The following is a 14,126-nucleotide window of genomic DNA, read 5'->3' as shown; positions in this document are numbered from 1 at the left end:
GATGAGGTTGGTGACAATGGGGGTAGAGAAGAGGGGATGGATGACCTAGGGATTTTGAAAGAAGCCTTAATGGTCCTTACCTGTGGGGGATGGTGAAAGGGACAAAGGACGTATGCCTGAAAATCTCCAGGATAAAGGCCTCCATGTAAGGTAGCTGAGGTCTGTCTGCAAGCAGGGGCCTTCGATCTCTGCCAATCATGGTGTCTATAGAAGGGAGGAGAGTCAGAGGGAGAAGGAAGCTGCCCTGCTTTTCCCCTCAGAGCGTTTATTTCCCCCTGCCCCCTTAGTGAGTCATGAAGAGTTATACCCTGAGAAGTGATGGGGTATGGGAAAATACATCTTGGATGTGCAGTCTAGAGAGACCCAGGTTCAACTTATACCTTTGACATTTGCTGTGTGACTATAAATAAATGTCAACGTCACCTGCTTAGACACTAGCCTGCTGGTTGGTCTCCCTGCCTCTCTCTTCTAGCCCATCCTCCCCTCAGTGGTCAAATGGATCTGCCTAATGTGCAGCTCTGAACATGTCACCCTTATTCAGTAAACTCCACCGGCTTCCGGTTGCTTCCTCGATCAAATGAAAATTTTTCTGCCTTGTAAAGACATTCATGACCTGGCCCCTTCTTATCTTTCCAATCTTCCCACACTTTACTCCCCTCCCCATAAGCTGTGAGCCAGTAACATTGGCCTCCTTTCTGTTCCTCACACATGGTGCTCCATCTTCCAGATCAGGGCACGAGGGGAAGCTAGGTGGCGCAGTGGATAGATCACTGGCCTTGGAGTCAGGAGGAACTGAGTTCAACTCCCATCTCAGACCAGACAGTTGACACTAGCTGTGTGACCCTGGGCAAGTCACTTGACCCCAATTGCCTCGCTCCCCCCCCAAAAAAAGACACACACATACACACAAAACAACAACAACAAAAAACGAATCAGGTCATGATCGCTAGCTGCCCTCCAGGTCTTGAACACTCTCCTCCATCTCTACCTTCTCTTTCTCTTGTTTCCTTTAGGTCCCAGCTACAATCTTACCTTGTGCAAGAAGCCTTTCTCAAGCCCCCTTAGTGCTAGTACCTTTCCACTGAGATTATTTTTAATTCATCCTCTCTCTTTGTCTCTCTCTCTCTCTCCCCTCTTCTTCTCTTTCATATCTCTCTGCTTGCCTCCCTGTCTATCTATCCATCCCTTGTTTTCACACAGTTATTTACATGTTGCCTTCCTCATCAGAATGGAAGCTCTTTGAGGGCAGGGACTGTTTTGCCTTTCTTTGTGGATAGGCTGTGGATCTCCCAATGCATAGCACAGTGCCTGGCACATAATAGACATTTAGGTGCTTGTTCACTTGACCTCTACAAAGCTACTGCTTCCTTAATCTATGAAAGAGAGACAATAGCCACTGTACTTACTCCCCTCACAGGCTTGTTGGGAGAACAATCTTAGATAACATGTAAGACGCTTGGCAGACTTTAAGGGGCTCTGTATACTCTCCAGTATTTTTTTCACTTACCCAGCTCCTCTTGGATCTTCTTCTGGATCTCAGGCTTTGTCACAAGGTACATGAGGCTCCAGGAGATGGCCGTGGTGACTGTTTCAAAACCTGGACAGAGCGGATCATCAGGGAGGGAATGGTCAGAGAATGAAGTGAGGAAGATCCATGCATGCCGCACATGGTATTGGGGCTTCTTCCGCCCTCCCTTGCAGTCTACAGGGAGCAAACTCCCCATTTCTTGACTCTGTCTTTTCAGTGGGGCTCAGATTTTGGTGAGCACCATCAGACTCTATAATTCTAGTGTATTATGGGAGTTCAGTAGTAATGAGAGAAGTGCAAATTAAAGGAACTTTGAGACTTCACTTTTCCCCCATTAGACTGGCAAAGATGACAAAAACAGAAAATGACAAATTTGGAGAGGCTGTGGAAAAACAGGTACACTAGGACATAGTGGAGCTGTGAAATGGTTGAGCCATTCTGGAAAGCAGTTGGAGTTAAGCCCCAAAGTTACAAAACACTACATCCCCTTTGCACAGCTATACCCGGGCAAGCTTATGTCCTAAGGAGATCAAAGAAAGAAGAAAAAGAACTTTAAATATAAAAATATTCATAGCACCTCTTTTTGTAGTATTCCAAAAACTGGAAACTAAGGGTCTATCTTCCTATTGGAGAATGGCTGAACAAATTATAGTATATGAAGGCAATGGACTATTATTGTGTCATGAAAAACAACCAAATGGTCAGTTTCAGAAGCAATTGAGAAGACTTCTATGAACTGATGCAGACTGAAGTGGGCAGGATTAGGAAAACAATTTACAAAATGACAACAACATTGGAGAGAAAAAAACTTTGAAAACCTTTAGAATTCTCACCAATGCCAAGAAGAAGTCCCAAAAGCTCACCTTCTAACAGAGACACGATGAACTTCCAATGTAGAGAGACAAATGTATATCCAGGCATGACCAAGGTAGCAAACTGTTTTGCTGGACTATGTGTTTTTATGATGAGGGTTCTGTTTCTCAGCTTTTTGTTGTTTTTCAGTGGGGGATATTAAGAGGGATAGATTATGAATCCATATAAAAACAATTTTTTAAAGCAAACACTTTAGTGGCTGCTCATAAGCTATGATTTTTGAGTAGATATGGGACACAGAGAGGCCTGTGAATCTAGGGCGGTCTTATCTAGGAGACCCACATGCAGGTTAGGATGCCACACTATGAAAATGCTGTGATCCCAGGCAAGGACATCAGATAATAGGGAAGGGAAAGCTGGATCTTACCAGCTCCAAAGATGTCGTTGATGAGATTGGTGATCAGCCTCTCTGGTATATTGGTGCTGATGTCCGCCTGAGCCTTGTCCTGGCTGTGTTTGAACAGAGCGCCAGTGATATCTTCAATATTATTCTGAAAGAAAGGACAGGCAGATACTCACCTTCTCATCCAGGAAGCCCAAGGATAGTGGCCACCATTTGTTTCTTCTGGAGCAGTTTTGGGAACCCTGAGTCATACTAGTAATACATTCTGTAGGAGATAAACACCCAAGCACAGGCCCTTTCATGAAGGGGGTCACAGGGCAGCTCACACCTAAGCCAGGTGAAGGGACCATATGTGTGGTCTGGAAATCCATTGGCATTTCTTTCTGAAATATACCTTATTATAATCCTTCTACAAGGATTCTGTTTCAAGGCCAAGAAAAGGTTGTTGGGAACATAGATGAAAACTAACACTGACTTCCTCCTCTTCTCCCAAAGAAGACAATTAGCCTTTTGGATATAGAGTTTCAGTGGGTAAACAATGACCACTCACAATTACCCCTGATAGGAACACAAGCAGCATATGCTTCTTCAGAGCACTTTTCACTTCCTCAACTCATTTAATTCTCAGAACTCTCCTGTAAGGAGACAGGGCAGGAGTTAGTAACTTCATTTTATGGATAATGAAACTGAGGCCCAGAGAAGTGAGCTACTCCAGGTCATAAAGCTAGTCAGAGGGAGAGATAGCAGAGTGCTATTCAAAGAGAGCTGGAAGAGAAATATGAAAGAGTAATCCTGAGGGACTCAATCGAGTAAAACTGTTTACATTCCTAAATCGGATAATGATACATGTAACTCCTATTAGAACTTTATGGTTATTAGGACAGTGAGATATTAATTATGTTGGCATGATCTCCAAAAAAATGAAGGGGTGAGAAAGGGATGCTCTGGGGAAAAGTGGAAGGAAGAGTAGAATGGGGAAAAATTTCTCAAATAAAAGAGGATTTCAAGAAAGAACTTTTACAATGGAGGCGGAAATTGGAGGAGGGTGCCGGCAATGCTTGAATTTCACTCTCACGGGAATTCATTTAAAGAGGGAAGAATATACATACATACACACTCAGCTGTGTACAGAAATATAACTCACCCAATAGGGAAATAGGAGGGGAAGGGAATAAGAGAAGGGTGGGATGATAAAAAGGAGGGTGGATTAAAGGAAACAATGGTTAGAAGCAAAACAGACTTGGGGGAGGGGAGAGAGAGAGAGAGAGAGAGAGAGAGAGAGAGAGAGAGAGAGAGAGAGAGAGAGACAGAGAGAGAGAGAGAGAGAGAGAGAGAGAGAGAGAGAGACAGAGAGAGAGAGAGAGAGAGGAAGAAACAGAAAAAATGGGATGGAAGGAAATACATAGTAGTCATAACTGTGAATGTGAATAGGATGAACTCACTCATAAAACAGAAGCAAATAGCAGAATAGATTAGAAACCAGAATCCATCAATATCTTGTTTACAAGAGAAACACTTGGTTTTTTTTGTTTGGGTTTTTTTTGGCTAGACAATGGGCTTAAGTGACTTGCCCAAGGTCACACAGCTAGTAAGTATTATGTGTCTGAGGCCGGATTTGAACTCAGGTCCTCCTGAATTCAGGGCCAGTGTTCTATCCACTGCATCACCTAGCTGCCCCAAGAGAAACACTTGAAACAGAAAGACACATACAGCATTAAAATAAAGGCCTGTGCTAGAATCTAATATGCTGCAGCTGAAGTTATAAAAGAGAAGGGTAGCAATCCTGATCTCAGACAAAGCAAAAGCAAAACAGACCTAATTAAAAGAGATAATCAGGGAAACAACATTTTACTAAAAGATACCTTTCATTGCCTATGGGCAATGAAGTAATATCAAAAAGTTTTATAGCAATTTCTCTGATAAAGGCCTCATATCTCAAATATATACTGAGTATAGAACAGAGTCAGATTTATAAAAGTAAGAGCCATTCCCCAAATGATAAATGGTCAAAGGATATAAACAGGCAGTTTTTAGAAGAAGAAACCAAAGCTATCTATTGTCATATGAAAAAATGCTCTAAACCCTTATTGATTAGAGAAATGCAAATTTCTGTGAGGTACTACCTCAAACCTATCAGAAATGACAAATGCTGGAGTGGAGGAGGGAAAAATAGGTGCACTAATAAAATATTGGTGGAGTTGTGACCTGGTCCAACCATTCTGGAAAACAATTTGGAACTGTGCCCAAAGGGCTATAAAACTCTGCCTGCCCTTTAACCCAGCAATACAACTGCTAGGTCTGTACCCCAAAGAGATCAAAGAAAAAGGATAAAGACCTTTATGTACAAAAAATATTGACAACAGTATATTTCTTCAAAGCACGTTCACCTTCCTTATCTCATTTAATTCTCAAAACTTTTTGTGGTGGCAAAGAATGGAAAAGCAAGGGGATGATCATCAATTGGGGGATGGCTGAACAAGTTGTGGCGTTTGATGGTGATGGAATACTATTGTGCCATAAGAAATGCCAAGGGGGGTGGTTTCAGAGAAACATGGCAAGATCTATATGAATTGATGCAAAGTGAAGGGAGAAGAACCAGGAGACTATTGTCTCCTGGACCATTGTCCATTACAACAGCAATGTAATGATGATCAATTGTGAAAAAGGTAGCTACTCTGATCAGTAAAATGACTCATGATAAAAAAAGCTATCCACCTCCAGAGAGAACTGATGAACTCTGAGTTCAAATTGAAGTATAATTTTCTCACTTTCTTTATTTTTCTTTCTTTTTTTTTTTAGGAAATATGGTTAATATAGAAATATGTTTTACATGATTTCACAGGTATAATTGATATCATATTGTGGGGGAGGGGTAAGAGGGAGGGAGAGAATTTGGAACTCAACATTTAAAAAGAAAAGAATGTTAAAATATTTTTTTTAAAAAAAACAGCACTGGATCAGGGATCAGGACACTAACTAGCTGTGTGACCTTCGGTAAATGCATTCCCTTCTCTAAGCCTCAGTTTCCCCTTCTGTAAAAATGAGTGATTTGGACTACATGATTTCAACATACCCTTCTATCTCAGAGGACTTGTGATGAAATATGCTACCCACCTTTGACAGAGAGCTGATGGACTTGGAGAACAGATTCAAACACATTCTTTTTTTTTTCTGGACATGGCCAGTATGGGAATTTGTTTTGCTTGACTATGCGTGTTTGTAACCGGAGCTCTTTTTTTCTTTCTTTATGAGAAGAAGGAGGTGGGCAAGGGAGAAGGCAGATTTTCATTTTATAAAAATTAATTAAATTTATTAATTTCAATTAATTTTTAAAGGAGATAAAAGAATGGCCATGTGGGAAAACATCACTAGCACCACAACAAGCTTGTATAGTGTAAGTCACTTGTGTGCATTTATGATCCAATGACTCAGTTTCAGAGCTCTTGACTCCCATCCCAAGGCTTTTTCAGAACCATCTGCTACCTTCCTTTTCTTCATCTCAGAGCTTTCCTTCTGCCTCCATGCTAATAAAGATGTCTGGGACATGAGAGGAAAATCCTTCTATTTGGAGTCAGAGGACCTGGGTTAGGACCTGAGTTCTACTCCTTACTATTTGTGTGACCAGGGCAAATCACCTGGATTCTTTGCACCTCAACTCTCTGTCTTGTAAAACAAAGATGTAATTCTATCTACCTCACAGAGCTGTGAAGATCAATTAAGAAAGAGCACATGTATAAACTCAATAATAGTCAGTGATTCATCACTTGGATAGAAGAAATCACTAGTGAAGACTAATAATAATAGTAATAAAAACTAGCATTTCTACAGCCCTTTCAGGTTTGCAGAGAGCTTTCCAGATGTTATCTTATTTGATCCTCACAATAACTCTGGGAGGAAGGTGCTGTTATTATCCTGATTTCCCCAGTTGCATGATAGGTAGTCTCCAAGATCAGATTTGAACTCAGGTCTTCCTGACTCCCCGCCCAATGTTCATACCCACTGTGCCACTTAGGCTAAAGGTGAGAAGGCCAAGACTCTGGGAGCCTCTAGGGAGGGAGAGGGACCCTACCTCACAGTTGAATTTACCTGATCAAAGCCTCTGTAGTGCTCCTGGATGGTTTTCTGCATGAATTTTAAGAACTTCTGGTTGAAAGCCTTGAATCTTTGCAGTTTGGGGTTTGGTAAGTAGCGGAGGATGGGGATGAAGTCAACTGGGTTGCCTGAGAAGGCACTTTCAGAAAACTCAGTGACTTTTGGTAATGATTCTCATCAATTCTTGGTTCTCATGGGCATGGCCTTGGTTGAAACACATGGTACCTATGACGTTGGCCACAGATACCACCACATGATTGTAGGGGTCAAAGCATCCTGCCCCATCCATCAGCTCCTGGAATTTCTGGATCAAGCATTCAGCCTCCTTCTTCACATGCTCCTCCAGGTAGCAGGAGGAAGAGGATGGGGAGGCAGATATGGAGAAAGTATTGAGAGCATTCTGGGCCAGCTTCCTTCTAGCTGCCCAGACCTCCCCTGAATCAGGGATGAAGGTCATGCTATAGCCATCTGTAATAAGGGAAGAGGTGTAGAGGTCAGGTCGGCCCTTGAAGTCATCCCCCTGCTTCACCAGGGCCTGCCTGACGGTTTCCAGGCCACTCAGCACAAGCACTGGGGTGGAGCCAATCTGAATCTGCATCACATCCCCATACTTCTCTCTCAGTTGGGCCAGGGCCAAGTGAGGATTCTTTCCCAGAGTCAATATGTTGCCAATCAGAGGCCAAGCCCAGGGTCCAGGTGGTCTTTTGAGTCCTTTGGGACCCTTTGAGAGTAAGATTCAATGACCCAGTAGATCAGGCAGAAGACAACAAAAGCCAAGAGAAGCTCTGAAATAGAGATGGAAGCCAACAGGCCCACCACCATCTTCACTGTCTAAAAGGAAATAAAAGGAAGAAGTCAGAATGAGTTTGGGGAGAGTCAAGATGGGGGAATAGGGGCTTCCAGGAGACAACTCACAGGACAGTCTATGGAAAGAGCCATACCCTGGATCTCCCAAGATAGATTGGTCCTAAATATTCTAGCAAATCCTCTCCATTATTGAGAGAATGAGGATTTGGGAGTGTGGGAGCATTGAATCCTGAGTACAACCAAGCACAGGGTGAACAGAATGAATTTTCTCCAGGGTCCATATCATCCTCAGCTCAGAACACCTGCCTCCCAAGGCTAATATCAAGCTTGGGCTAATATCAAGCAGGAGGTTCCTGGGACAAATGGGAAACAGCTTTTCATCCTGCACTTAGTCTAGGGTTTCCCAGCTTCACAGGCCAGTGGAGAGGTCTTCAGATGCCACCCCTCCCTTCCATTTCAGAGATACAGACAAATTGTGGGATGTTAGATCTGCAAGGGGGCTCACATACCAGCTAGTCCAGAGGTTCTCAGCCTTTTGGGGTCCCTAGAACCCTTTGGCAGTCTAATGAAACCTTTAGGCTTCTTCACCAAATAATGGTTTTAAATAATTGAAGGAAACGCTAAATTTCTGTTCAAGGTTGGTGAAAATAAAGATTTAATTTTTTCTTTTGTCATCCAAGTTCACAACTTTGAACTGCATCCACAGGTGCATGAATTCTCAGGTTAAGAACTCCCGATCTAGTCTAATCCCCTTATTTTCTAGAGGAGAAAACTGAGGTCCAGACAGGTTCATCAATTTGTTCAGTTACCACAATGCATTAGTGGCACAGTCAGAAGTAAAACCCAGGTCTCAGTACTCCTAGTATTCACACACACACACACACACACACACACACACACACACACACACACACACACCCAGAGTCTTTATCTAACTACTAGAACTCAGTGACCCTTGAAGTGAGGGGTCCCTAGAGCTTGAAGAAATGCTGAAGGAAGTTACCTGTGTAATCTGGGTGCTTAGAGGTGCCTGGGGTTGGAACAAGCTGCTTTGGAGCCTCCTCAGCCCAGCAAGTGAATGTGGACCATCTTTTATATAACTCCTCCTCCCTGAAAAGCCCATCAGGTGATCAGAAAACATTTCCAGCCAAATTGGAAGGATCTGAACTTGGATGTGAGCCCTTGGCTCCTCCCTGAAAACAGAGCTTGAGTACAGGTACCAGGGCAAGGGCAAAGAAGGACACTGGATGTGACGGCAAGGGCATCCCTTTGCCTCCTGGGGTCTAGACTGCAGTAAACTCCAGAGACACTGAGCCAAAGACAAGTGTGGCTGTCTTGGAGAAGAAAGTGGACTAACAAGCCAACCACTACTTACTAAGCTCCGGAAATATGCAAATCACTGTACTGGGCTCTGGGGAAAGTATAAAGGTGAGTAAGACTGTCCCTCCCCTCAAGGGACTTACAATCTAGGATTCTTAATATTTTTTTCATGTGTCTTGGTTCCCTTTGGCAGTGCAGTGAAGTCTATGAGTCCCTTCTCAGAATGATGTTTTTATTTTTATATTTTTTATGTTTTATTTTTTCCAGTTACATGTAAAACAATCTTTAATATTCATTCTTAAAAATTTTGAGCTCCAAATTCCCTCCTTCCTCCTAGAGAAGACAAGCATGTTGATATAGATCATACATGTTCAGCCACACAAAACCTATTTCTATGTTACCCATGTTGGGAAAGAAAACATAGACCAAAAAAATAAACAAGAAAAATAAACTTTAAAAAAAAAGTGTGGTTCAGCCTGCACTCAGACTCCATCAGTTCTTTTTCTGGAGATGAATAGCATTTGTCATCCTCAGTCCTTTAGAATTGTCTTGGATCATTGCAACTTCACTTTATATATGTCTTTCCAGATTTTTCTGAAACAATCCTGCTTGTCATTTCTTATAGCACAATAGTATTCCATCACAATCATATACCACAATTCCATCAACAATGCATTAAGGTCCCAATTTTTCCACATCCCTCCAACACGTTATTTCCCTTTTCTGTCATATTAGCCAGTCTGATAGGTGTGAGGTGGTACCTCAAAGTCATTTTAATTTGCATTTCTCTAATCAATAGTATTTTAGAGCATTTTTTCATATGACACTAGATAGCTTTGATTTCTTCTTCTGAAAACCACCTGTTCATATCCTTCGACCATTTATCAATTAGAGAATGACTCATGTCCTTATAGATTTGACTCAGTTCTTTATATATTTGAGAAATTAGGTCTTTATAAGAGAAATTTGCCAAAAAATGTTTTCCCAGTTTTCTGCTTTCCTTCTAATCTTGGATGCATTGGATTTGTTTGTACAAAACCCTTTTAATGTAATGTAATCAAAACTATCCATTTTGCTTCCTGTAATGCTCTCTCTGTCTTGTTATGTCATGAATTCTTTCCTTATCCATATATATGACAGGTAAGATATTCCACACTCCCCTAATTTGTTGATGACATCTCCCTTCATGTCTAAATCAGGTGCCCACTAACACCACATCTTGATATATAGTATGAGATATTCATTTATACCTAGTTTCTGCCAAACCACTTCCCAGTTTTCCCAGCATTTTTTTTTTGCCAAACAGTGAGTTCTTGTCCCCAAAGCTTGGATCTTTGCATCTGTCAAGCACTAGATTACCATGGTCATTTTCTGCTGCGTATTCTATACCTAATCTATTCCACTGGTCCTCTTCTCTATTTCTTATCCAGTACCAGATTGTCGTGATGATTACTGCTTTGTAATACAGTTTGAGATTTAGTACTGCTAGGCTACTTTCCTTCACCTTTTCTTCCATTACTTCCCTTGATACTCTTTTTTTTAAAAAAAAATGTATTTATTTTTAGTTTTTAACATTCATTTCCATAAGATTTTGAGTTCCAAATTTTCTCCCTAGCTCTTTCCTCTCCCCACTCCAACATGGCGTGTAAATTGATATAGGCTCAATATATGCATTCATATTAGACCTATTTTCACATTAGTTATGTTGTAAAGAAGAATTAGAACCAAAGGGAGAAACCATGAAAAAGAAGAAACAAAACAAAAAAGAGAGAGAGCAAATAATAGGCTTCGATTTGCATTCAGACTCCATAGTTCTTTTTCTGGATGTGGACAGCATTTTCCATTATGAGCTTTTGGAGTTGTATTAGGTCCTTGCATTGCTAAGAGGAGATAAGTCTATCAAAGTTAGTCATCACATAATATGGCTGTTACTATGTACAATGTTATCCTGGTTCTACTCACTTCCATCAGCATCACTTCATATAAGTCCTTCCAGGTTTTTCTGAAGTCCACCTGCTCATCATTTCTTATAGCACAATCCTGTTCCATTACATTCATATACCACAACTTGTTTGGCCATTCCCCAACTGGTATCCCCTCAATTTCCAATCCTTTATCACCACAGAAAGAGTGGCTATAAATATTTTTGTACACATGGTCCTTTTTCCATGTTTATGATCTCTTTGGATATAGTCCTAGAAGTAGTATTGCTAAGTCGAAGGGTATGCCCAGTTTTACAGCCCTTTGAGCATAGTTCCAAATTGCTCTCCAGAATGGAACAGTTGGATCAATTGAATCAGTTCACTACCCCACCAACAATGCATTCGTGTTCCAATTTTCTTACATCTCCAGCATTTATCATTTTCCTGTTTTGTCATGTTAGCCAATCTGATAGTTGTGATGTGGTACCTCAGAGGTGTTTTGATTTGCATTTCTCTGATCAATAGTAATTTAGAGAATTTTTTCATATGACTATACGGCCTGTTCATATCCTTTGATCAGTTATCAATTGGGGAATGATTTGTAGTCTTATAAATTTGACTCAGTTCTCTATGTATTTTAGAAATAAAGCCTTTATCAGCGACACTGGTTGTAAGAATTCTTTCTCAGTTTTCTGCTTCCCCTCTAATCTTGGTTGCATTAGCTTTGTTTGTGCATAAACTTTTTATAATGTAATCAAAATTGTCCATTTGGCATTTCATAATGTTCTCTATCTCTTGTTTGGTCATGAGTTCTTCTGTTCTCCATAAATCTGACAGGTAAACTCTTCCTTGCTTTCCCAGTTTGCTTATAGTATCAGCCTTTATTGGGTACCCATTTTGACTTTATCTTGGTATATGGTGTAAGATGTTGGTCTATGCCTAGTTTCTTCCATATTATTTTCTAGTTTTCCCAGTAGTTTTTGTCAGATAATGAGCTCTTATCCCAGAAGCTGGTGTCTTTGGGTTTATCTAACAGTAGATTACTATAGTCACTAACTACTGTGTTTTGTGTACCTACTCTATTTCACTGATCCATCACTCGATTTCTTAGCCGATACCAGGTAATTTTGATTATTGCTGCTTTATAATACAATTTACAATCTGGTATGGCTAGACCACCTTCCTTAGCATTTCTTCTCATTAATTCCCTTGATATTCTGGACCTTTTGTTCTTCCTAGATATCTCTAAGGTCCCTTCCAGAGATGACATTCTTGATTTTTTTTTTAAAGGAAATCCCCTCACTCCCCAACTTGGCAAACCAAAGGATAGTGATGGCCAGGTCTAGGATGGTCTACTTCCAGGCTCTTTCCCCTTGATCTCTATGCTGACCCACTTACCAGACTCCTACTTTCATTGAAAGAGAGGAATGGACAGGCTAGAACAGGAGTGGGGAACCTGGGCCACTGAGACCACATGTTACCCTCTAGGTCTTCAAGTGTGGCCCTTTGACTGAATCCAAACTTTACAGAACAAATCCCCTTATCAGGGGATTTAGATTCAGTCAAAGGGCTGTACCTGAGGACCTATAGGGCCATATGTGCCCTGGAGGCTGCAGGTTCCCCACCTCTGCACAAGAGGAACCACTAATATGGCAAAATAAGAACAAAAATCATTACTTTAGACTCAGAAGACCTAATTACAATCCCAGCTCTGTCATTGGGAAATTAAGCTCTCTCAGCCTTAGCTTCTACATCTGGAAGATTAGGAGTTTGGGCAAGAGGGTCAAGGACATTTTGTCCAAAGGGGACAGGCTGTCCCTTCTAGCTCCTCTCTTTGGAATTAGAAAGGACCTTATAAATAATGAAGACCAATCCTTTCACTTTATGGATGAGAAAACCAAAGCTTGCTGTCTTGCCCAGGACTCCACTACATTGAATTCAGGTCTTCCAGATTTTGATGCTAACATATTATCTACTACACTGTAGTTGCTTCCTAGCAGGAAAAAAAAAAGTTTTTTGTTTTTAGGCAATTGGGGTTAAGCAACTTGCTCTTGGTCACACAGCTAGTAAGTGTCAAGTGTTTGGTCTGAGGCTGGATTTGAACTCAGGTCCTGCTGACTTCAGGGCCAGTGTTCTATCCACTGCGCCACCTAGCTGCCCCCTAAAAAAAGTTTTTTGAACTTGCGCTTTATTCTTTTAAATAACAAGCATTTAGTTTCTCTCCTTGTCTTCCCCTCTAAAAAAAAAAGTGAAAGATAAGGAAAACAATACCTTTATAAGAAATATGCATAGTCAGGCAAAGCAAATCTCCACATTAGCAGTGTCCCAAAGTTTTTAGCAGAGGACTTCAAGCCTTGATCCAATTCTCAATCCTACCATTCTGTAGCCTTGCCTTGTTCTGCCTCCTGGCTTCCCCAGTCATCATTAGCTTCTCTTTTCTGTTTGGGCAGGGAAGGTCTTACCTGGACATAGAACAGGTGACATTTAACTGGAAGGTGTGTGGATGACGAGGGCCTCCAGACCATGCTCATGAAGACTGGCTTAAGGAAGGAAAGACAGAGGGAACTTCAAATACTAGAAGGTCTCTTCCATGGAAGAAGACTTGCTCTGCATGGCCCCAGAGGGCAGAACTTGGAGCAAAATAATGGAAGTTTTAGGGAAATAGATTTCTTTCTACAACTAGAGCTGTCTGACAAGAAAACAAGAATTCAGGTGCCCACCCCTCCTCTCTCATCTGGAAACCTTGCTTCACAATTCAGGGGGAAAGTAAGGCCATTCACCAACACTCAGATGCCTTGTCTCGCTCTGTCCTCTTTCATCCCTCTGTCACTCAAAGAGGTGGCCCTTCTCCTTGGCCAAGGGAAAGCTTTCTACATGAGCAAGTGATCCCATTCCATCCTGAATCCTCCAGAAGATTGCTCCCTCTGTCATGCCCATTCTCTTGCTAATCTTCAACCTGACTACTGGCTGCTTCCCTGCTTCCTCTAAATATGCTTCTGTCTCCCCCTTCCTTAAAAACAGAAAGTGGACCTAGATGGCCCAGGAGGAGAAAGTGAGGCTGATGACTCTGTACAACCCTTGCTGTAAGTCTTCGCTTCATCTTCCTGAGGTCATGGGCCTCTTCCAGAAGGAAGGACAAGCCACAACATATCCTTATTAACATGCATGGTAATTAATTTCTTAAATGATTGCTCCTTATAAAATTGGTCTCTCCTTCATTTCCTCTCCTAGCCCAGATCAA

The 14,126-nt window shown here is 41.5% G+C and overlaps 1 protein-coding gene across 1 annotated transcript in view; it reads right to left on the bottom strand.

Annotated features, from left to right (window-relative positions):
• The window catches only part of LOC110213926 (cytochrome P450 1A2), a 12,260-nt gene extending 3,538 nt beyond the window's left edge, over positions 1–8,722 (bottom strand). Inside the window, 7 exon segments of the mRNA XM_020994514.2 lie at positions 81–204; positions 1,508–1,597; positions 2,769–2,892; positions 6,831–6,989; positions 6,991–7,556; positions 7,559–7,667; positions 8,647–8,722. Coding sequence (XP_020850173.1) covers positions 81–204; positions 1,508–1,597; positions 2,769–2,892; positions 6,831–6,989; positions 6,991–7,556; positions 7,559–7,658 — 1,163 coding nt within the window. The 5' untranslated portion in view covers positions 7,659–7,667; positions 8,647–8,722.
• Positions 8,723–14,126: the final 5,404 nt, after the last annotated feature.

Source organism: Phascolarctos cinereus, unplaced genomic scaffold (assembly GCF_003287225.1).
Source record: "Phascolarctos cinereus isolate Bilbo 61053 unplaced genomic scaffold, phaCin_HiC Scaffold_3;HRSCAF=262, whole genome shotgun sequence".
Classification (NCBI taxonomy): domain Eukaryota; kingdom Metazoa; phylum Chordata; class Mammalia; order Diprotodontia; family Phascolarctidae; genus Phascolarctos; species Phascolarctos cinereus.
This window is presented reverse-complemented; position numbering and strand designations above follow the sequence as displayed.